Below are 25697 nucleotides of genomic sequence, written 5' to 3' on the forward strand. Positions count from 1 at the left end.
TGATCCTGACCACCTCTCCAACCACTCTGTGCTGGGGGAGGTTTTATTGTAGATACATCCTATCTGGAAGATCTGTTTCTATTGATGTAAGCTTCCTGGGTTTATGACCCTTTGGTCAGCAGGAGGTCTGACACACACACACACACACACACACACACACACACACACACACACACACACACACACACACACACACACACACAGTGTATACATTTACATACAGTGCCTTGTCTTTGTAACCAAAGGGGGTTGCAAGGGGAGGTGTTTTGTAAACTATTGTTTGAAGTTTGTCAATAAAAGGCAGCGAGAGGAGGCCACCATCGGGGTCATTTGTGGTGCTGGACACAGACGAGGCCTCCCTTGCGCAAGTAATCGATCGATCGACTGTCTTGTTTTCTTCATGATGAATAAGTCTCTAGAATTAGTGGGGTTTGTGGAAACACAGACCCAACACATACAGCTGCAGGTCAAAGGTCAGAAACGCCCGCTCTTTGTACGGGTCAGGAGTTAGTACTGCAGAGGTCAGAGGTCAGCTTGCTGACAAACCATTTGAAACAGTTTGGAGCTAAAAGCACAACAGCAGAGGAAAGAAGAGACACTGCAGAGATGATGCAAAATATTGTGTTTTGTTCTCAGCTGTCAAAAAGTGTAACACACGTGTTCCAGCACAGCCTTTGTGTACTTTCACTTCTCCATACTGTCCATTGGAAATCCTGTTTGTTACTTTTTGATTTCAGTCCATGTGTCCAAAGCAAACTTCTGTCCCACACTTTCTCTGCTGACTCTTCACCGATGCTCAGATGATCTCAGATGATTTCACCAGAACTCATCAAAATTCGGGCTCCACAGAAACCCAGACGTCACTAAACAAGCGTAACAAGCAAAGTGAAAACTGGTCGTTCAGCTTTATTGACCAAAGATAAGCTCACATGTCACCTCATGACACAGACACTTATTTCCACAGCATGCACGAGGACTGACAATAAGTGTCTATAAAGCCACTTCTATCTGCCACACCTGTGCTTCTGTCATGGTTGCTCTCCTCTCACTCTGTCATTTATCCACAGTCTGCCTCCCTCTGCTCCGTCAGCTGACGTCCTCTCTACACCACCTGCTGTGTTTTATCCTGCAAAAACACATTTAAGAAGCGTTGCACCGAGTAACGGGAGGAACTGCTATAAAATCCATTTAAAGGAGGTGGTGCTGAGTGCTGTGACTGGGGTCCCACCACTGACATCACGGGTGGAGGACATGTTGGAAAACTGCTACAAAGTGCTGTGCAGCCAGCAGAGCTTACAGTCTGTCCTGTGTGTCATACAGGCTCTCACACTTAGTGTTTCTGTGACACATTGAAGAGAAGTTTGTGTTGTTCACAGTTGTGCTTGTACTGAGTGACAGCTGACATGACCTAACAGGAATAATGTGTCTGTGCTGAATGAGAAGTAACACACAATGAAGTCTTGATGCATCTCAATCATCCAGGAAAGTGAGTCTGTTGCTTCTGTTCATCTGGACGCAGCGTTTTGTGGGAGAAACGTGTCGTCATCATCAGGTGACGTCTTCAGTCTCAGCTGCAGGTTTCAGTCTTACAAACAGGACATTTGCATAAAGACTGAAAGCAGCTGCAGGAACGATGGGCTGGGAGCTCCGTTCCTTCATCTTAATTATGCAGATTCTCAGGACCATTGATCAACAACCACTGATCCATGTCCATGAGTCCCATTCACAGAGATGTGGGAATGGCTGCAGTCACAGCATGTAAGATGGAAATAAATGAGAAGTATTTAGCTGAAGTGGATTTGATTTATGTTACTTCTTTTTTAACTTGTAGTTCTACATTGGAAGATTATTGTGATATTGAAATATAAAAATACATTTATATTCTATTATTTTCTCAAAATAAGCGTCACACTCGTGGAAGCCGGTGTAGCCGCCGAAACGCCTGCATTTATGGAGACTTTCAGCCCCAGGTAGGCCAGTTATGGATCTTGGGATCCACATTATGTCAGCAGCTGTTCTCCACCGTGAACTGTGTTCAAACAAACACGCTCACGCCTCACAGACGACAGCTTACAGTCCTGTAGAGATAAAGTGACTTCGTACAGCCCCGTCTTCAGTCTTGTGGAGATGATCTCGACGCTTTGGTGGATGTTACTAGCTCCTGTGCAGTATTTTGTAAAGACATGATTATACCCCGTAAGCGCGTTAAAATTTACGCTAACAATAAGCCATGGGTCACTAAAAGTGTCAAATCCTGTTTAAGGAAAAAGAGACAGGCCTTTAAAGAGGGGCTGTTACCGATTTTCAGACAGCTACCAAGGAAATGAAAATCGAGATGTTGAAAGCAAAACAGACAAAATCCTTCTTGAAAGCAAATTTGCTGCAAAAACTTTTGGGTCTGCCTGGACTTGTATGAAAACCATAGCAGGGTTTCAAAATCCCCAGAGCAGCAGTCAGGTCATTTTAGATGGTTTAATTCAGACAGAGATTTTCAAATGCTTTAAACATGTTTTCTGCTCGTTTTAGTTCTTCTGATTTCAGCGAGGATATTTGGGAACTGAAACAGAAACTGAGAGATACTCAGCACTTTATCATTGAACTCAGCGATGTTAAAAAGGCCTTTCATACAGTCAATGTGAACAAGAGCCAGCGTCCTGATAATATTAGTGGCTGCCTAATTAAATCTTGTGCTGATGAACTCAGGCCTATATTTCAGGTTATTTTTAACAAATCCTTGCAAACACAACATGTGCCCTCTCTTTGCAAAGAAGCAGTCGTGGTTCCTGTCCCTAAATCTAAACGACTTCAGGCCTGCTGCCTCACTTCAGTTGTCATGAAAGTCTTTGAAAAAATCATCAGAAATGTGATTATGAAGAGACTGAAGGTCAGCTGGATCCAATGCAGTTTGCATACAGGCCCAACAGAGGAGTGGAGGACGCACTTTTGACTTTACTAAATCTGATTCTTAAACATGTAGAGAGTAAAGGGACTTTTGCAAGACTTCTTTTCATTGACTTTTCTTTGGCTTTTAATACAACACAGCCCCATATTTTAATTAAAAGACTTTTAGAACAGTTTGAAATCAGGAAAAACCTGGTGGGCTGGATTTTAGATTTTCTAACTGACAGGTCACAAAGAGTGAGAATAAATGGGGTTCTGTCTGACCCAGTGTTCTCCTCCACAGGTTCTCCTCAAGGCTGCGTCCTATCGCCCTTATTATTCACTCTCTATACAAACATGTGTCAGGGCAGACATGAAAACAGGGTCATTATTAAATATGCAGATGACTCTGTTATTGTCAGCTTACTGAAAGAGGGTGAAACTAACCACGGCCCAGTCATTGATGACTTTGTTCAGTGGTGGGAGGAGTCTTATCTCCAGCTGAACTTATCTAAAACAAAAGACATGGTTGTTGATTTTAGGAAACAGCAAAATGGGCACGGAGTCACTTTAATTAAAGGTCAGAAAATAGAGCAAGTACAATCATATAAATATCTTGGGACCATAATCAATGAAAAACTGAACTTTGATCAAAATTGCAAATCAGTTTGTAAAAAGGGTCACCAGCACCTTTATTGCCTTAGGAAACTTGTTCATTTCCACATTGACCAAAAAATTTTAACTTTGTTTTCTCGTTCTTTTATTGAGTCTGTTTTATCCTTTTGTTTGGTGGCATGGTTCGGTCAGACCTCTGTCACAGAGAAAAACTCTCTGAATCAGATAGTGAGATGGTCCAGTCGTCTGATAGCTGAGCCACAGTCTTGTTTAGCCTCCCTGTACTCTGAGCAGGTACAGAGGATGGCTTTATCAATCCTTAAAAATGGTTCCCATCCTCTAAGGGGTGAATTTCAGCTTCTTCCCTCAGGACGGAGGTTTCTATTTCCGAGATGCAGGACAAAGCGTTATAAAAACAGCTTTGTCCCCGTTGCTGTCACTGAATTAAATAAGAACTGTTTTTGATTCGAAATATTAAAGTATGTGTCACAGTGAGCTTTATATATTTACTAGGTATGTGTGTTTTTAAAGGGATGTCAAATGCTGTCATTTTTCTGTAAAGCAAATTTACCTTGCCTTTGGGTATAAATAAAGTTACCTTACCTGCAGACGCTGTGCGCAGAGGTTCAGGAGCAGAAGTCCCGTTGTAAACATATCACGGCAGACCCGACGATGTTTGCATGAACGCGCTTCTTTTAAAAGTCAGGTCGAGGCTCCAAAAGCCCAAAGGCGATATAACAGTTTGTGTTTGCTACATGGATCATTGGAGTTCAGCTTTCCTTTGTTATATTTCTTTAAGAGCTCAAAATGTGTTCATTACATAAATCAAATGTAATTTTCTCTGTAGCACTTGATGGATTTCATAAGCAACACACTGTAGTTGTTCACACAAAGCATAAAGGTAAAAACAATATACACAGTGTTATCTTCATTTTAGATGTCACAAAGTATTTGCGGCTCCCAGTGTTTTCCCGAACCCTGACCCTTTGCGTGGAAACCGGGTCCAAAAGGCTCTTTGGGTGTTAAAGGTTGCTGACCCCTGCACTAGGCCCAACTGACACATATATTTGATTCCAAATACAAAAAATAATGTGTAACCTGCTGGAAGAATGTAGGAGGTTGAGACAGGATCTCAACACTTGGTGTCTGCAACAAAAGACAACAATATGTGGGCCGATCGTGGCTCAAGAGTTGGCAGCTCGTCTTGTAATCGGAAGGTTGCCGGTTCGAGCCCCGGCTCGGACAGTCTCGGTCGTTGTGTCCTTGGGCAAAAAAGCACTTTGGGGTCCTTAGGGACGAGTAAAGCGCTCTACAAATACAGGCCATGTAATGGCAGAAACATTCTCTAGTGTAAATCCTGACTAGTTCATTAACTACAGATCAGTTTCAGTGAACATTATTCACAGAGGGATCTGAGTTCCTTATACCAGACTCTACAGAAACTGTAACACTGTGCAGCTCTGCGACTCAACAATATGACAACAATGTAACACACACTAGAATCATCAAATAAAGCCCCACTAACCACTAGAACTAGAACTAACTAACTAGCACTGGACACTTGCATATTAGAGATTTCTACCACCATAGGAGGCGAGATATCATCCTTGAACCAGAGCATCCAGCCCTCAATTTCGGACATAAAAAGCGACGTGGCCAGGCATGATAACACTTTGACTGAACTGCAGGACTGTGCCTCGAACCACTCTGACACCATCGCCACTCTCCAGGCCACTGTGGAGCGTTTGTCTGCGGAGGTAAAGAAGTTAGATGAGAGATGTGGAGCTCTTGAGGCACTCCAGGAGGAATAATTTAAGAACTGCAGGAATACCAGAAGGCACAGAGGGACCCAAGATGACTGAGTTGGTTCCCACCTGTTGGCGGAGGCGCTATCTCTCGAGGAGAAGCCACTCATCGATCGAGCACATAGAGTGAATCGCCAGCGTCCCAAACAAAGTCATCTTCCTCGGCCCATCATCTTGAGATTGCACTACTACCACATTGGTGAGGAGATTCTGCTGAAAGCTGCAGAGAACAAGAACCTGATGTATAAGGGTTTTTAAAATAAACATCCTCCCAGATTTCCCTCCCTCTGTTGGAAATGCAGAGCCGTTAACTCTACAGAAACTTTTTTTTGGTGTTCTTTATTACATTTTTTACGGCGTCTTTGTCCGGAGAGCGCGTGGAGGTCCGACCTCCCATTGTTTCCCATTGTCTCCCATTGTCTCCCATTGCATAATTAATTACATAATTAATTATGTAACCATAATTAAATGGTTACATCCATCTTTAAACGTCCACACTGATGAAGCAACGACAGGTTTGAACCCTCTGTGTTTAACATCACTGGGGCTGCGCTGTGACCATGATCATATCCTATCGTCCTGCACACCTCTGTTGCTTGTGAAGCTCGCACACAAGAATTCCACCCACATGTGCTCTACCAGTGTACCTGCACATGTGATGTGACAACAAAAGTGATTTGATTTGATAAACATCTATATCACAACAATTTGACATTTTCTGTGACTTTTCTGAATCTCGGGCAGATGAACTTCCCTGAAGTGTTTCCAGCTGGGCGTCGAGTGTTTGACCGACGCATGAAACGACACGTTTGTGAGTATTTGTGAGTATTTATCACACGGCGTGCTGCGGGGAAAAGCCTGAGAAATCCCAGAGAAGCTTCCTTCCTGCCAGTATACGAGCCCACCAACAGAGACAGGACCAGTTCATCCTCCATCACTTACTGTGTGCACACGTAGCAAATGTTAAAGTTCAAATGGTGGTTTTGTTTGCAGGGACTGTGAGTGGATGGAGATCCTGGTCCTCCTCAGCTGTGAGTTCTTCCTCTGTCATGAGAACCTCAGGGGGAGAACATGTGCTCACTCTCAGCTGCTTTAACAGGAAAGAAGCTCTTTTAGATCAAAGCTGAGAAACTGTTTGTAACAGCGAACTCTGTCACCTTTCTCTCCTCAGCCTGCTGCTGGACAGGCCCATGAAGCTCTGCTGTAAAGGCTTCCATGTCCCAGGCTTCACCTTTACCTGCTGACCAACGGGAGGCGTGGCCAAAACAGCGATGGGGAGTGGAGCAGCAGAGGTGAGCCTCTTGTATGCAGCCTGTTATCTGTGGGACCAGGGAGGACGTGACAGCAGATGTTGCTGATTCAACATCTGTGTGACAGCTGGAGCAGCACAGTCTGCAGGAAACATCTGTGCATGTAGGAGACACCAAGGTTTACATGGTGGAAGCAGACGACTGACTCAAGCAGCCTCACATCACAGGCTGCTGGCTACAAGCACATGACCACAGTGACTGGTTTCACTGGTGTCTGTCCCAGTCTGTGGCAGAGATACAGGAAGTCACAGACAGCCTGCACACAGCGTTTCCTCTGGAGTGTGTTTCACACCCTGTTTGTGTTTCTCACTAACATGTTGTAGTTCTTCCTGCACACAGCAGCACTTTGATCATTTCTCCTGCTTTTCTTCCTTTTCTAGCTTTTATACACTGACAGTAACACAAAACTCCAAAGTCATCATTTGAGGAGCTTCTTAAGAGTTTCTGTGAGTTTAGTGAAGTCAGCCTCTCAACAATAAGTGTGTGTGTGTTGATTATCTAATGTTCAGAGAGGACTGCACTGATGTAGCATCCAGGTGAGCAGCTTATGAGCCAACAGGGGAAATTTAGCTGTATTATTGTTGTTTAAATGTAATAATTTATGATTTCATGTTCCAATATTTCACTTTTCCCAACGTTTTGTTATCATTTGGTCTGAAAACCATGACAAACAGCAGTGTTACAGTTGTTAGCATTAGCTGCTATAGAGCACTCAGTCACTGTATTGGTGTTAGCGACATGAACATATCTGAGCTAACTGTGTGTTCCAGATGTGCAGCAAACCCAGCTGTCCCTGTGTTTTCCTGCTGTAGACATTATCCCCATGATGCTGACGTCCTCTGGTGGGACGAGCTCACACGTTTATGGATTCAGATGCTAACTGGACCAGACTGGTGTCAACCTTTGTGCTATAGAAGCAAATCAAAGAAGAACCAGTTGAACCTGAGCTGTCTGTAGTGGTGACACCAACACCATGGCAGCCTGCACATGCTGACCCAGGGTCAGTGTTGAACCTATAAGCTGTGTCCTCACAGTTCAATATGTCCTCACTGCACAGGTCAATGACATCAGAGCTGTAATGTTGTTCCCGTCTCACTAAAACTTCTGGCATAAGGTGACTTTTCTGGGTGATTCCTACTCCAGGGTCACCAGTTTGAATCCCTCTGTTACTGCTGGGAACGTGCTGCTAAAGTGCCCTTGAGCAAGGCCACGTCCAGCTTATGAAGCCAACCCTGGGCTCTGCTTGCTGGCAGTGACAGAGTAGATGAAACAGCTCAGTGGATGCTAACTCACAGCTAACAGCGCTCTGTCATGGATAAGTGAAATAAAGCTGACTGACCCACAGCTGCACACAAACACCTCCAACACCTACAGGTCAGCAGGTCCACTGCTGTCTCTGATGGGCCCAAACTTTGCTTGTTCAGCGTTTGCTGCTGCTGACTTTGAAAATCACACCAAACATGGAATCAAATATATCGACTCAGCTTAGACTACAGAGAAGCTCGGCACTGCTCACAAAACTCAACACAAAAGGCTTTTTAAAGACAACAATCACTTTGACAGACACACAAACACGACTGAGTACAGAGGAGCTGCTGGTTTGAAGCCACAGAAATGTTCAAATGTTTAAACACACTGCAGCGTTGCAGCCGTGATGCATTTGTGCTGCTAAGGCCACACACATCAGCTGCCTTACATTTTAGCACCAGTTCATCTCTGACCATGGCAGCACAGTCTTTCCAGTACAGTGATGTTGGTGGGGACAGTGGGGGCTGATTGTTCATTGGCTGTAAGCCGGTCACATGGACGTTTAACTGGTGCTTTGGTTGCTCTGTAGTCTGTTGTGCCTGTGAGCTGCTCCTAAAATGAGACAGATTATAATTGTCACCATTCTGTTAATGACTCTTATTATGTGCGCTCTCCTCCACTGTCACACTAAACACATTAAACCTTTATTTTTGTGTAAAGTCAGGATTTATTGGCTCTTCTTAAAAGCGTCATGAAGTGCAAAACTCAGCAAACATTATACAAAAGTAGATTTAGAAGCTGAACTGAAAACATTTAAAGTGACAGTCAGCACAAATCCAGCTGACATCTCCATCCAACCCAAGTCTTCATTTAAAGTCATTATAACTGTGACACACATTTGTTACAGTATTAATCCTGCCTGATGCTGCAGGGCCAACATCATGAAACAGGCTCAGCATTTATTTCCATTATGAAACTTTATCATTAAAAACAAACCATTGTTCTGCAGTCGTCCCAGGACTGTCGGTCAAACGTTCTCTCCACATGTTTAAGGCTGAGCTCACTTTATCGTCTGCCTGAAGGAGGGAAGCAGATGTTACTAAACATCACAATAAAACATATGAAATGGGTGCACATGAGGAACGTCTGCACTGTTAAAGCCATGCAAACATCTTCACACATGAAGCAGCAACACCTCTCAGTTTAGCAGCAGCTGGTAAAAGCCACAGTGATCCTGGAGCCTCCCTGAAGGACTCGTTCATCAGTAACTGTCAGGAGGACGATTAAACCTTCTGCACACGTCCTGTAGTTACACACTCGGGAGGAAAGACGACGTCCTCGCTCTGCAACATGATCTGTGTTTCATCCAGGACGCTCAAACACAGACTGGTTTCCAAATATTAGACGCACTGGTTCTTCATGTGTTTCTACCTGAGCACTCAGAGTCATTTCTACAACAGGCCTCCTTCACCTGCTGGTGCCTCTGTTTCTGTGTTTGGCTGTTTCCATCAGTGCCTGATGTTTGTGATCTTTGATCTGTTCTGAAGTCTCTCTTTGTAACACAAATGTTGTTTGGCTTCTTTTGCAAACAAGGCAAAAGAACTTTAATGGATTCATTTGCTGATCTTACTTTTCTGATGCAAAGCCGTCCTTTCAACGCTTTAGAAAGAAAACCAAACAATGTTTTTAAAACTTTCCCAAAATGTAAAAGCTATTAAAACCATAAACTTCTGCTCCTTGATCATGTGATTCTTCTTCTAGACTGTCTGTAATTGTTATTGCTGATTGTCAATAAAGTTGTTTTTTATAAGTTATGTTGTAAAGGAAGCTTGTGGCGAGGGAGGAGGGGCGACTAAAAGCAGGTTCATATAGTGGGAAAGTCCTCAGGTCATGTGAGGATATTTACTGATGCGTCAACACTGTCAGATAAAAGAACGGCTGCTGCATTTGTTCTCCCACAAATAAGTTTGGTGATGAGTAAAAGAATTACAGATGATGTGGCAGTTTATACTGGGAGCTGGTAGTGATGTTACTGGCTTGAACTGGGTGGAGGACGCACTAATATGGAGGTATGTGGTTTGCTGGGACTCTAGCAGCGTGCTAGTGAGCACAGGTGATATGTCTTCAGACTCTAGGCAACATATTGTTTTTGATATACTTCATTTACTGTATAGAATCAAACACAGAGGGATAGAAGTGGATTTCTTATGGCTCCCTGTGAATATCGGTGTTGATGCAATGAACAGGACGATAAGTTTAAAAAGGTGCAGCAAGAAGAAGTCGTGCAGGTTTGACTATAAAATACAGTGAAAGTGAGGTGAAGAGTATAATGAAGGTAAAGATGAAGGACGAGTGGCAGGCACACTGGGACAGAGACGGGAAAGGCAGATATTATTATACAGAAAACAGTCGTGTAGAAGAAGCTGCAGCAGAGACCAGGATGGAATCTGGAGAGTCAGAGTTGGTCACACAGGCTTGAATAGCACACTTAAAAAGGTAAACATGACACAGGAAGTGTGACTTCTGTGGACCAGAGGAGACGTTTGACTTCTGTGGACCAGAGGAGACGTTTGACGGGTTGTTAGCGTCGTCAGGATGCTGGATGGAAACGCTGTGCCTGATACAGGCTGGACTTTGTCTTCCTGTTACAGATGGATCCAGGCCCTGGATGACTGCTGGACACACATGACCCACACTAGGCTGCCTTCATCCATCCTTTCCTCCTTCACTGAGACTCAGAGTCAGCATGTATGTATTGATCAGTGATTTGAATCCTTTCATTACAGAGTGAAGTTAAAGTAGACGTGTGAACACACTAATAAACACAAAGGGACACAACTACTACTCCATGATGTAAAGCTGAAGTATTACACAGCTTTATGAACCTCCTGTTATCCTGGTAGATGAGTACAGCAATAAATCTTTTACTTGAACATCTTCTGGCTCCAATAAGCTTTGAAATGTGACCATGAAGTTAGAGACACACTGACTGAAACCCACAGCTGTGACTGTGGATCACATCCACACACAGTGTAGCTGCTGTCTCTGTGTGAGGTCTGTGTATATATGTATATATTTATGCTTATATTCATATTCTCTTATTCCCCTTTATTTGATATCCTAATTCTGTGCTGTGTAAAAGTTTGTCGGTGTTCTGCTGCTACAAACTGGATTTCCTGGAGGATAAACATGAGGGATTCATAAAGTTCTATCTCTCTGTTAAAATCCCCCAAAATAAATGAAATGTGAATTTCAGGCAGACGTGTTTTTAAAAGAGTCTCTTTAATGGAAAAATGTGTTTTTAAAACCAGCCAATAGGAGCGTCTGTGGATATCAGCTGAGGCTGAACGCAGGAACACCATCACATATAAATACACAGAATTAAATCACTAGATAAAAGACGTCATTAAATAAGGATCGAATCAACATGTCAGAGGTCAAAGGTCAGTCAGAAGAGGTGTGGTTAAACACTGGCAGTGCAGTGACCTAATGCAGTTTGGTTACCGCCACGGGAAAAGCCCCGCCCCCTCTGAGCCTCCGCTGTGTCCTCAGCACATCCAGGAGCAGCAGGTCAGAGGGGGCGGGGCCATGTCAGGACTTATTTTAAGTAAAATTTAAAGTGGAGCGACGGCAGGAGTCACACAGCAGTAACCAGCTCTGTCTGCCAGGGTCAAAGGTCAAACAAGTCCTGCAGCTGACCCACACACAGACTTACACTGATCCACAGAGAGTGATGAATCCACACATCACTCGGCTGGAGGAAGCTGGGTTTTGTTAGATTATAATATTATTTTATGCCATGTTATACCCCTAATTAAAGATTGTGAATTATTATGTAGTTTTAGTTTGCATTATTCTCCTGAATTAGAAGAAGCTGATAACGGTTGCATTAGTTAAACTGATGTGCATTATATTAAACTTCTGATTTATTGTGAATGAATGATATTGTTTTATGATGCATTATACTGCTGAGTTATAAGAAATACTGTTTGCAGAAAGTCATCGCCTTATTTGTCTGATTAGAAGAGAACATGCTGGAGTTTTCTGCCCCATCTCAGCAGGAGCAGATAAACAGGGAGCCAAGGTCGTAGCTTAGGCGCCGTGTGAGAGAAAGCATGTGAATGTTTAGGCTTTTATGATAAGGTGGAGGCACCAGAGGCTATAAGAGTTTGAGCAATACTCCACCATTTTGAGATCTGAGGCTGTCTGCATCAGTGTCCATCTCCCACGTGTGTGATCATTAAAATCATCGTTTGACTCAACCCGACCGGACCAGTGTTGTTATTGTGGTTTTTCTCTTGTCTCCATCCCCAATATTTTGAACTCGTAACATTTTCCACACCGTCCAATCAGAAACCAGTGTTGACGCTGAGACCCGTCTCTGTAACAGGAAGTCCATGAACAGGCAGACCCTCTGCAGCAGGCTGACCTGTGACCTCTGAGACAGAGGGAGGAGTTTGTGTCAGCAGGGGGCGCTGCAGCATCGCCTGAGAGCTTTAAGAACAACAGCAATAAACAGGAAGTGAAAGTCACACTTCTGTTGGTGTGCGTTATCAGCAGACCCCACCCTCTGCAGGAAGCTGAGATAAAAAGCAGCCAATCACAGAGCAGAGAGCATGTGACTTCCTGTTCCTGCTGTTACTGTGACAACAGCTCCTGGGACAGAGAGCAGCTTTCTAAAGAGGAAAGATGCTGCTGTCACCCCCGGGTGTCATGTGACCCGCCTGATGTACCGATTTAAGACTGTAAGAACAATAATAACAACATGTTTTAGTCAGGTGATCCATGCAGAGCAGATCCATGTGACCAAACACAGCTGGATCACATGTTTCCTCTCCTGGAAACAGAAAGCCTTCATGTATAAAGGCTCATGTACCCACTGAGCCCTGCTCTCAGATCTGTGAGGCTTTAACAAACAACAGTTTAAAGTCATGTTTAGCATCTTCTGTCAGTGTGGAAGGTCACACACTTTCCAGAGTGTTGAACCCTGAGTGATGTGTTTACTGTCAGCTAGTTTAAATGCTGTAGGCTGCAGCCGTTGCTCTAACACTATAACTGTAACAGGGCTCAGTGCTGCTTCTAACAGTCTGAGCTGCTTCAGGCTTTATTTGTGAGGAGCACAGCAGCTTACAAACACGTGGCTGGGCCTGGACCCAAAGGAGTGTTTGTTAAAGCCTGCAGTGAATCCAGCAGCAGAATGATGGAAATGCAACACAGCAATGATGAAGAGGAGCAGCATTAAAGCCAAAGTCCAGTTCATACAGTTAGGTCCATAAATCAAATAAGGGAAAATAAAATGTTGTTGGATGCACCTGTCTGCAGCCTTAATGCTCTCTGGTCGCTATGGTAACGCGTAAACATTTCTTTCAAAATAAGACACACGACTACAACACGGGAAAAGACCCAGGGAAACGAAGTTAACGATAAAAACCCTGAAAACCATTGTTGGATTTATATTTTATCATTGTCATTGTTATTGGGGAATATCTAACCATATATGCTTAGAGGTGTAGAACCAATTGTGTAATGATAGTAGTCTTTAAAGACTTTGTGTGACTCCAGAGTGTTCTGGCATTCACACCCATGTCCTGGGATCATGGGAGAGGTGCTACCTTCTTATTGTTTTGTGGTAGGATGTCTGTTTTAGTCTAAGTGCCTTTTGTTTAGATGAACTGCTGGACTTCCAGACCAGCAGGTTTAGGGAAGTCGTTTATGGGGTCACACTCTGACTCCACACACACACACACACACACACACACACACACACACACACACACACACACACACACACACACACACACCTACATAACATACAGACTGGTACCTTTGTTCACGTGTATGTTAATGAACCTATGTATATTCATGTAACCTCAATAAAAGAACAGTGTTACGAGGGAACGGACGAGAGCGACTGTGGTCAAGCGAAGGAACGGCATTGGTCCAGTTCTCTCCCGTGCACGAGAAACATAAAGAACTACTCGTGTCTTGCTTTGCTGTGTAGCTGGATTGAACGATCCAGCGAACAGATTTATGCTACAAACCTATCAACCATCAATTTCACACCGAGCCTCGACTCTCACGGCCCGGTACCAAACGACTCACGGACCGGTCCGTGACCCGGGGGTTGGGAACCGCTGAGTTAACGCATGAGTAGTTCAGGGCTGCACGTCATTTTCATTGTTAATATCTTTGTGAAAAGCACATTGATGTGAAAATCTTCATGAGAGTCAGAGGCCCTACAACACGATTAAAGATTCATTCAAAAGAAAATCACAAGTTTTTATCATCTTCAGAACATTTCATTAAACATTAGAGACAGACTGCTGAGTACATCTCATCTCTATCCAAACAACCTACAGTCCACAAACACATCATGAACCAGTGCTCTGGGCTGTGGTCTGTCCCCAGTTACATGGATTAGCTGGTTCCCTGCAGGTGACTGCTGCTGTGGTTTGGAGCGGATGAATAAACCTGAACTGAATCAGGTGTCCAGTTACTTTTGGTCCCTTTAAACCAGGCTGTCACATGTTCAGGATGTGAAACTCCTCCTCCTCCGTGAAAACGGGTGTGGGTCACAATCAGCCAAGGTTTTGGGTGAACCCATTGTGAGATCTAGCCCCACGCTATCATGTGATTTCCTGTGATCAAATGTCCCAGGATGTGAGTGGGCGTTAAGACGTCCATGTCCCTCATCAAGCAACTTAAAGAAGTCCAGACGCTTTTCTTTCCAAGCTCCTTCAACAACATCATTCATAGAACAGCTTCCAGCTTCTTTTGCTCGGCTACAGTTTGGATGGATTTGCATTTAAAGATGCAACAAGACTAAAATGGTTAGGGTCAGGAGGTCAAAGGTCAGAGCTCCTGTGGGTCTGAGGGCGGCCTCACGCTGGAGAAGGATGAAGGAGTCTGACCTGAGCCAGTGTTTGACATGAACACATCAGCACTGCTGTCAGTGAGCCTAACGACAGCCGTTAGCATCATTTCAGTGTTTCAGTCATAAAAACACTTCCTGTCTCTGTGGTGGTTACAGTGACATCATGCAGTTTGTGCTTTGACCTCCAGAGGGCGACAAATCAGCACAGACAGAGAGCTCCATTCAAACTTTGCTGCCATCAGGAATAATTCTTCAAATATAATCATCAGTGTTTGAGCAGTAATGATATCAGGGACAATCTAGACATGTGTGACAATACTGAACATGTCACATGACACACCTCAAACATCATGTGATCCACTCTCAGTCTGCACTTTCATTCATGACTTCAACAGGTTGAAATGAGCTTTGAAGAAACATCAGGTCAGTGCTGAAACATTTAAACGCTGCAGGAAGAACAACAACAAATTGATGACGGATGTTTGTGCTTCAAACAGGAAAACCAGCAGAAATAAATCACAGCCTGCCAGAGGTTTGGAGTTTCCCAGGTGCACCTGAACGCAGCACAGTGTTCCAATGCTCCTTATTGTCCTCAAACGTCTCTTTGGGTGTTTCCTTCCTGCTCAAAGTTTAATTTCACTTCCTGAACTTCGTGGAGTGGAGCTTGTTGTTGGTGTGTGAAGAAACTGTAAGTTTGCTTTGTTTCCTCCTTTAACAGTTTGTCTTTAGGAACTTTACTGTTTGTTCAGCTCGTGTTTGATTTCTTCACACAACAAACTGTGTGTGTTTGTATTTCCGGTCTCTCCATTAAAGTCAGTGTGTAATGTTTCCTGGCTAACATCAGCTGTGTGCAGCTTAGTTCAGCACAAATCTGCCGCTCCATAGTTCACGGTAACGGACTCACAGCTGGACCAACGAGGCCGAGTGTGTCCGCCACTCTGAGCTACGTTCGTGTTTGTGTACTTGTAGTTTGTACTTTGAGTTCACTCAGAGCCCACAGAGGACGCAGCGTACGTGATGACGTCACAGCCCTTTACCTCCTTTACTGTCACTGTGATTAATATTTACACACGAGACACCTGCAGAGCTCTGACGCTGAGCTAGCACACAGCATGTTAATGCTAAGCTAAACAACATAAGCTTAAACATGTTTTTAAACAAGGAAAATGAACTACACCTTTTTAAATCCCTGTCAGAACTATTCCACAGGAAACACATCTCTGCTTTATATTTGTCCTTATCTTGTTTTTTTTAAAGAAATCTCTTCCCCTTAAGTCATATTGACTCTCTCTGACTTTGAACAGCTTCTGAGTACTGGGGCAAAGCAAGTTATTTTGTGCTTTATACATTATCTGTGCCATTTTATATTCAACTAAATCATAAAATTTCAGGGTATTCAGATTAATAAACAAAATGTTAGTTGGTTTTTTATAGCTCTTTTTTGTAACTTGAAAATAGGAAGAGTGTTCGTTTTATATGCATTACCCCATATCTCCAGACAGTAAGTCATATATGGAAGCAACAGAGTACAATAAAGTGTGTATAATGATTTTTTGTTCAGGACATGCTTTGTTTTATAGAGAATAGCAATGTTTTTTGACATTTTTGTTTTCACAATGATAAAGTGAGCTGCTGCTGCTGAACTTGAACAGGTAACAAAGTGATGAGCAGTCAGGCTGCAGGTTTCTACCTGTTCATGTTTCTACAGTAGAATCACTTTGAAGTGTCTTTGTGCTGTTTCATCTTTGATTTGTGTTCATAAACACTCAGAGAAACATCACGTGACCTCATCAGGATCTGTGTTGGTGTGTGGGGCTGTACCTCAGCTTTATGTTGTTACATGCTCATTTGTTCATTTCACACAGTAACATCAAAGTAATGTTATGAGGAGTAATGAAGTAACGTACTCCATTACTTTTAATCAAAGTGTTCTGTGTAATATGTGTAATAATGACTGTTTTGAGTAATGACCAACACTGATCACAACAAAGAGGAAATGCCTCCAACATGCACAAACATTTGAGCCACAACATGCAGTTAATGTGCACAAATGTCTTTGATATGCTGCTCAGTGATGGTGGTGACTGTCAGAGCAGAGCTACTGAGAATCAATAAGTAATATCAATGATGGGATCAGAATCACTAAATTCTTCTCATCCCTGTCAGTATCATACATGTGCTGTATAATGTGATAAATGTAGAGGTGCTGGCTGTTCTCTCACTCTGCTGTTTAGCTGTAAAGGACGCCTCCCTGCCTTTGTCTCATTCATGACCTTTAATAGTCTCTTCTAACATGCAGAGATCTGTATGATCTGTTTCATAGAGTCTAACCAGCCTGTACAGGTAACAACAACAGTCACTGCATCACTGACACACAAACGTCATCTCTGTCAATAACAACATTCATACATGGAATAAAAACACATCAGTGGATCATTGCTGGAGCTGATGTTTGTGCTCCTGGTGCAAAGGCTCTCAGTTTCCTCCTTGAAATAACATCAGTGGTGGGTCAGCGACATGCTTTCTTTCCCTCTCAGGTTTAAATATCTGGGACTCTCCACCGTTTGGTTTTAGAGCTGAAGAAGCTTCTCAGATGAAACGTCTTCCAGAAACTTAAAGACGTCTCTTTTCTCTCCAAGCTCCTTAGATCACATGACCTTCATGACTGAACCTACAGACATATTGACCTGGTTTCATGGTCACATGACAGGTCAGAGGTCAGCGACTGTAACTCAGTTCCTCCTGTTAATGTGAACTCACTGAGTGTTTGTGGTTTACCTCTCAGACTGACTGAAGATGATGATGGAGGAAGAGGAGGACAGAGCAGAGTCTGCAGGGTCCAGCTGTCCGTCTGTGAGGAGTGACCGGTCCAAACCTCTAAATCCAAACTTCAGTGGTGAACCTGGAGCAACGAGGTCAGAGAGCTGAACTCACTGAGTAACAGAAATAATTCTGCACTGACATTATAATCAGTGTTGACTCTGGTTGATTGTCTGACTGTGTTTGTGAGCTGAGAGGAAATGAAAATGAGTTTGTAACAAAAATCAGTTTTGTCCAGTTTTCCTGTAAAAAGCTGAACTCTAATCTAAGAGGATGTTACTGACAGGAAACAGCTGCATTATCTGCAGTCTGTGTGATCACAGCTGCTTCAATCATGTTTGTGTCTGCAGAGGTCAGAGGTCACAGTCTGCAGGGTCCAGCTGTCCGTCTGTGAGGAGTGACTGGTCCAAAGGTCCAAATCCAGACTTCAGTGGTGAACCTGGAGCAACGAGGTCAGAGAGCTGTGATGACTCCTTTACATGTTTGTGTTTCCTGGATAAATATGACCTGAAACATCCTCAGATTGTTACAAAGATTCATTAAAAAGAAAACAATGAAAGAGAAAAGATCCAAATGTTCGACTTGGTCATTTGCTGTTTGAGGACAGTGATGCTCATATCTGTGGGGAAAGTGTGACCTGAGTGGGTTCATGTTTGTCTTTAAAGAACAGAGCTGCTCTGATTCTCTTTGTGTCTGATCTGTTAAACAGTCTGAGAGGTCACACAGAGACCCAGCAGCTAAAGCCTGGATCATACTGGCTGCTGTTACTCCATCAGGACAACACTGAACCACAGTGGTGTGGATGTAGTGGATAAATCCCACCATACTGATGCTCAGAGTTAACCACAGGGAACAAAACCAGATGTTACCTTCAGATTGTGACCTTTGGAGTGGACGATGCAGATTTCAATAGAGAATAAATGTTGTTGTTTTTCAGCTGTGAAGAAAGAATCTAATTTTCTGAACTTAAGAATTTATGATGCTGGAAACAACATGGAGACTATAACACAACATTTCCACTGTGTTCATAGAATGAATGTAAAACTGTCAGACATTCATTAAATATGCAAAATGTCTACAGAAGCATCAGAGGGTCAGACGTGAAGCACTCAGTGATTTTGATCAAATGACTCATCAGTTATTGATCTGTACTACACTGATCTACCACGTTAGTAAAGCTGGTGTTCTGGTGGTGGAGGGAGACTCGGATCATGTTCTGGTTTTGGAGCAGTGATCTGCTGATGGTTCAGTTTGATGAGCTTCTTCAAAATCATCCCTGACATCACCACTGAAAGGACGTCCATGAAAACAGACTGAAAATTACTGATATGTTCACAATCTGAGAGTTTAAAACTTGACAGACTTGATTCAGATGAAGTTATTTGAGCAGAAACTCCTGGATCTTTATCCTGTGTTGATCTAATCCTTCATGGTTCCTCCACAGAGTGGACCAGCAGAGCTCAGAGGTTCCCAGTGGTCAGTCTGCCCAGCAGCATCAAACACAGCTGGACTCCATATTTATGGTCTGTACATGTACAACAACTACTGTTACATCTGTTCTGTTCACAGTCATCTCCATGCTGCTCTTTGTAGACCAGTGGATCGTCAGTGTGTCCAACATGGATCTGATGTTTGGCTCCATGATTTCAGTCTGATTGGCTCATTCATAAATATTCTGTTCCAGCTGCTGGAGGACAACATCATCACTTTTGTGAAGAACGAGCTGAAGAAGATCCAGAAGGTTCTGAGTCCAGATTACCCAGAATGCTTAGAGAGTCAGAGGAGCAGCAGCAGAGAGGCATTTGTGAAGATCACAGTGGACTTCCTGAGGAGAATGAAGCAGGAGGAGCTGGCTGACCGTCTGCAGAGCAGTAAGAGGATTTATCTAAAGATTTAAGCTGCTGGATAAATGAACATTTTCCAGAGATGGAAGATGGAGCAACATGTTTTAAAGATTAGTTCTTTTTGGAATTGAGTGTTTATTTTTCTTCTCATTCAGAGCTTCAAGCTGCAGTTTGTCATCGTAAACTTAAGTCTAAGCTGAAGAAGAAGTTCCAGTGTGTGTTTGAGGGCATCGCTAAAGCAGGAAACCCAACCCTCCTGAATCAGATCTACACAGAGCTCTACATCACAGAGGGAGGGACTGCAGAGGTCAATGATGAACATGAGGTCAGACAGATTGAAACAGCATCCAGGAAACCAGACAGACCAGAAACAACCATCAGACAAGAAGACATCTTTAAAGCCTCACCTGGAAGAGACGAACCAATCAGAACAGTGCTGACAAAGGGAGTGGCTGGCATTGGGAAAACAGTCTTAACACAGAAATACAGCCTGGACTGGGCTGAAGACAAAGCCAACCAGGACATCCAGTTCATATTTCCATTCACTTTCAGAGAGCTGAATGTGCTGAAAGAGGGAAAGTTCAGCTTGGTGGGACTTGTTCATCACTTCTTTACTGAAACCAAAGAAGCAGGAATCTGCAGCTTTGAAGACTTCCAGGTTGTGTTCATCTTTGATGGTCTGGATGAGTGTCGACTTCCTCTGGACTTCCACAAAACTACAATCCTAACTGACCCTAGAAAGTCCACCTCAGTGGATGTGCTGCTGATAAACCTCATCAGGGGGAAACTGCTTCCCTCTGCTCGCCTCTGGATAACAACACGACCTGCAGCAGCCAATCAGATCCCTCCTGACTGTGTCGGCATGGTGACAGAGGTCAGAGGGTTCACTGACCCACAGAAGGAGGAGTACTTCAGGAAGAGATTCAGAGATGAAGAGCAGGCCAGCAGGATCATCTCCCACATCAAGACATCACGAAGCCTCCACATCATGTGCCACATCCCAGTCTTCTGCTGGATCACTGCTACAGTTCTGGAGGATGTGCTGGAAACCAGAGAGGGAGGACAGCTGCCCAACACCCTGACTGAGATGTACATCCACTTCCTGGTGGTTCAGGCCAAAGTGAAGAAGGTCAAGTATGATGGAGGAGCTGAGACAGATCCACACTGGAGTCCAGAGAGCAGGAAGATGATGGAGTCTCTGGGAAAACTGGCTTTTGATCAGCTGCAGAAAGGAAACCTGATCTTCTATGAATCAGACCTGACAGAGTGTGGCATCGATATCAGAGCAGCCTCAGTGTACTCAGGAGTGTTCACACAGATCTTTAAAGAGGAGAGAGGACTGTACCAGGACAAGGTGTTCTGCTTCATCCATCTGAGTGTTCAGGAGTTTCTGGCTGCTCTTCATGTCCACCTGACCTTCATCAACTCTGGACTCAATCTGCTGGAAGAACAACAAACAACCTCTACATGGTCTAAACTATTTAACAAACTAAAACTTCAATCTCTCCACCAGAGTGCTGTGAACAAGGCCTTACAGAGTCCGAATGGACACCTGGACTTGTTCCTCCGCTTCCTCCTGGGTCTTTCACTGCAGACCAATCAGACTCTCCTACGAGGTCTGCTGACACAGACAGGAAGTAGCTCACAGTACACTAAGAAAACAGTCCAGTACATCAAGAAGAAGCTCAGTGAGAATCTGTCTGCAGAGAAAAGCATCAATCTGTTCCACTGTCTGAATGAACTGAATGATCGTTCTCTAGTGGAGGAGATCCAACAGTCCCTGAGATCAGGACGTCTCTCCACAGATAAACTGTCTCCTGCTCAGTGGTCAGCTCTGGTCTTCATCTTACTGTCATCAGAAGAAGATCTGGATGTGTTTGACCTGCAGAAATACTCTGCTTCAGAGGAGGCTCTTCTGAGGCTGCTGCCAGTGGTCAAAGCCTCCAACAAAGCTCTGTGAGTACATTTGTACTCATGTCTTTACTTTTAACATCCAACTGTGTCAGTAATTTATTTCACCAGGCTTTCTGTCTTTGTATGAATTTGTATCCTAAAGTTTTGGGATTTCTCCAGTACAACTGTGACCTCTTTGATGCCTCCAGAACTCGAGACGCTGGATTCACCATAAACTCTGATCATCACTGCTGCTGTTATGTTATCAGTCTTTGTTTAAACACTTAGGCTGCATGTGCCTGATGTTGTGATACTTTATATTCACATGCATGCTCCTAGATACATTTCTACTGCAGGTCTATTTTAGTCACAAATGTTGGTGAAACACTTGCGTTTACATGCATGGTGGGTCCTGCATTAAAGAAAGCATTTGAATTACTCAGTGAATCCTGGCAGCCAGAGAAACATCCTTAGTTCCACTTTAAACTAAACTCTGCTTCGGTCTTCCACAGTGTGTTTGTTGTTTCTTTGTTGTTGTTGGCCTGCTCTCTCCTCTCACTCCAATCTGGTTGCAGCAGATGTTTGTCCCTCCCTGAACCTGCAGACTTGGGTGCAGCACCTCAGTTCATCTTCAGTCTGAAACCAGCTGTTGTAGCTATATCCCCTCAAGCACACCTTCCCTGGTCATCTCTGCTGTGGTTGCTATAAAATTTAATCTTGATTTAAAAAAAAAAAAGAACAAAAAACCTCAAGTCAGACTTGATGCCATTTGTTGGCAGCATGGTGCCTGTTTGTCTTTGATGATAAACTGCAGCACAGTCTAAAGCAAACCTTCTGACTTTATTGACTTTATGCATGTATATATTCTTCCTGTTCACCTTGGACACACAGCAGCTCTCTGTTTGTTGTGATTGGATCTAGAACAGCCAACATATCCTAATCTAGATGATTTCTAAGGTGGTATCTGGGAGGAAAAGTTAAAATCAGCTTGGATGGCCTGTACTGTATGATGGCCTTGGTTGCACCACATTGATGGCCATGCTGGGTGGTTCACTCCTTGGGCAAGAAGACCGAGGAGTGAGCCACCCTTGGTCAAAGCTTGGTCATTCAAGCTCACTGTTTTCCCCTTGTTGGTTGATGATAGTATTTTTTTTTTTTACCTGACTTATAGTCATCATTGTCTTCAAATTAACTCACACACTGCTGACTGCTGTAGCTTACCTGGCTGAGCAGGTCACCCATGTACTGAAGGTTAGAGTTGTGACTCCAGGGCCTGGTTTGAGTCTGCCCAAGACCATTTCCTGTGTGTTATTCTCCTCACTTCTCCCTCCCTCCCTGTCTTCTTTGTCCTGTACAGTGAAGACAAAAGGCCTCAAGTTGTGAAAACTCTTCCTCTTCATCATCTTACATCTCTCTCATCTAAAATCTCCAGTATTCTCTGAGTAGAGAATCTTTTCACAATCTTGAATGATAAGGATCCAAGTGGGTAAAGTTATTTATTTGTTGTGTTCCTATTTGCAGCTGGGATAGATTAAGAAAAACTCTCGGCTGCCCAAATTACATCCAGTTTAGAAGACAAACATTGAGTGAAGTGTTTGTTTCATCATCCTTCACAACTCATCAACCAGGTGTCACAAACTGCAGCAGAACAGTACAAAGCATGTCATACTGGATGGCTGCAACAACCAGAGTTTTACCTACCTTTGGTATTTCGTGACAGCATGAGCGTAATATTTACTGAACAGAGTCGTCTTCTGTAATCTTTTCAGATTCAGATTCAGAACACTGTATTTATTTTCAAGGGGCAATTAGGATACTGAGCTTTCCAACCGTACATACAATACACAAACATCACATTGGGGAGACGGGTCAGGCTAGGTAGCTGGCCGGTCAGCCGCTAGAGCAGCGACCCGGAACCGAACAGCGGAAAATGCACAACATCAGGAAAGATGAGGAGAAAAAAGAACTCCTCACAGACTGAGCTCCAACAGGGAGATCAGTTTGAGAACAGACAAAAAAAATGACCTTAGCGCAGAGCACATGAAAACTCTTAATACGCCATAAAAACACATGACAAGTAACAGGGATGGGTAAAAGGTGAGAGACAGCCGGTGTAGACAGCGCATTCGGGCCTGCAGCATTTGCGCTGGTCCCCTCGACCCACCGTCTGCACCGGGAGGGGATAAGCATGCTTAGGAATCAGAATCAGAATCAGAAAGGGGTTTATTGCCAAATGTTGAGCAGGTTTACAACATTAGGAAATTGCTGCGGTGCTTCAGTGCAAACATAGTGTCATAAATAGCACTTAAATAGACATGAAAAAATAAAAGTAGGAATAAGAATTAAAAGTGCTACGTAGAAAGATATGTGCATGAGATATACATGAGATATATACATGAGAATAAGAATTAAAAGTGCTGCGTAGAAAGATATATACATGAGTGCAGGTGGTGATCAGTGCCAAACATGGAATGATGCAGTGACACAGCGTAGGGTCATGTGTTAGTGGCGGGGACAGTCATATGGTTATTGTTCATGTGTCCAACAGCAGAGGGGAAGAAACTGTTCTTATGGCGAGAGGTTCTGGTGCGAATGGACCGGAGCCTCCTGCCTGAGGGGAGCAGGTCAAACAGACTGTGTCCAGGGTGAGAAGGGTCAGCTGAGATCCGAGCTGCACGCCGCAATGTCCTGGAGGTGTACAGGTCCTGCAGAGATGGGAGTCTGCAGCCAATCACCTTCTCAGCAGAGCGCACAACACGCTGCAGTCTCTGTTTGTCCCTGACAGTGGCTCCAGCGTACCACACGGTGATGGAGGAAGTGAGGATGGACTCGATGATTGCAGTGTAGAACTGCATCATCGTCCGTGTTGGCAGGTTGAATTTCTTCAGCTGCCTCAGGAAGTACATCCTCTGCTGGGCTTTCTTGATGACGGAGGTGATGGTGGGTTCCCACTTCAGGTCATGGGTGATGGTGGTACCCAGGAAGCGGAATGAGTCCACAGAGGTGATGGGGGTGTCAGTCAGGATGATCGGGGGGAGTGGGGCTGTGTGCTTCCTGAAGTCCACAATAATCTCCACTGTCTTCTGGGCATTCAGCACCAGGTTGTTGTGGCTGCACCAGGACACTAGACGTTCAACCTCCCTCCTGTAGGCAGACTCGTCCCCGTCCGAGATGAGCCCAATAACGGTGGTGTCATCTGCAAACTTGATTAGCTTGACAGACTGGTGGGTGGAGGTGCAGCAGTTGGTGTACAGGGAGAAGAGCAGAGGAGAAAGAACACAGCCCTGAGGGGAGCCGGTGCTGATGGTCCGGGAGTCCGAGACATTCTTTCCCAGCCTCACGTGCTGCTTCCTGTCCGTCAGAAAGTCAGTGATCCACCGGCAGATGGGATCAGGCACATTCATCTGGGAAAGCTTGCCTCGGAGATGGTCTGGAAGGATGGTGTTGAAGGCAGAGCTGAAGTCCACAAACAGGATCCTGGCGTAGGTTCCTGGGGAGTCCAGATGCTGCAGGATGAAGTGTAGGGCCATGTTGATGGCGTCGTCTACAGACCTGTTGGCTCTATATGCAAACTGCAGGGGATCCAGGAGGGGGGCCGTGAGGGTCTTGAGATGGGAGAGAACTAGGCGCTCAAATGACTTCATGACCACAGATGTCAGAGCCACGGGTCTGTAGTCATTTAGTCCAGTGATCCTAGGTTTCTTGGGGACAGGGATTATGGTAGAGGACTTGAAGCAGGCAGGCACATGACATGCCTGCAGTGAGGAGTTGAAAATGCCAGAAAACACTGGGGCCAGCTCGTTTGCACAGTGTCTGAGGGTGGCAGGAGACACGCCGTCTGGGCCGGGAGCTTTCCGAGCATTCAGACTCCTAAACTGCTTCCTCACATCTGCTTCATGAATATGAAGAGTTGTGGTGGGAGGAGGTGGTGTGAAATCCTCTTTTGTGTGGGGTGAGGAGGGGGGTGTTGTAGGTGAACAGTTTGAAGGTGGTGATGGCTCTATGGAGGGGGAGAGGTGGGGGAATGAGTGTCCAAAGTGTCTCTATTGTTGGGGCCGTTGGAGGTGTGAAGGCTGCTTGATGGCTCGTCAAAACGGCAGTAGAAGTCGTTGAGGGTGTTGGCCAAGAGCAAGTCGTCAGTGGAGTGGGGGGTTTTAGGCTTGTAGTTGGTGATATTCCTAAAACCTTTCCACACAGAGGCCGAGTCATTCTCTGAGATCTGCTGCTGCATCTTCTCAGAGTGCTGATGTTTAGCAATGTCCACTTCTTTAGTGAACCTGTACTTGGCCTCTCTGTAGCAGTCCCTGTCTCCGCTTCTGAACGCCTTTCTCTTTTCCAGCCACAGCTTTTTGAGTTTAGGAGTAAACCAGGGTTTGTCATTGTTATAACTCACCCTGGTGCGTGATGG

General features: G+C 44.3%; 1 protein-coding gene across 1 annotated transcript in view; it reads left to right on the forward strand.

The window, feature by feature from the left end:
• LOC145422865 (NACHT, LRR and PYD domains-containing protein 3-like) overlaps window positions 1–25697 on the forward strand; it is a 67180-nt gene that overhangs the window by 12112 nt on the left and 29371 nt on the right. Inside the window, exon 2 of the mRNA XM_080294751.1 lies at window positions 19552–21352. Within this exon, the coding sequence (XP_080150877.1) occupies window positions 19552–21352 (1801 nt within the window). The remainder of the gene's footprint in view (window positions 1–19551; window positions 21353–25697) is intronic.

The sequence above is a fragment of the Astatotilapia calliptera genome, chromosome 3, assembly GCF_964374335.1.
Source record: "Astatotilapia calliptera chromosome 3, fAstCal68.1, whole genome shotgun sequence".
NCBI classification, from domain to species: domain Eukaryota; kingdom Metazoa; phylum Chordata; class Actinopteri; order Cichliformes; family Cichlidae; genus Astatotilapia; species Astatotilapia calliptera.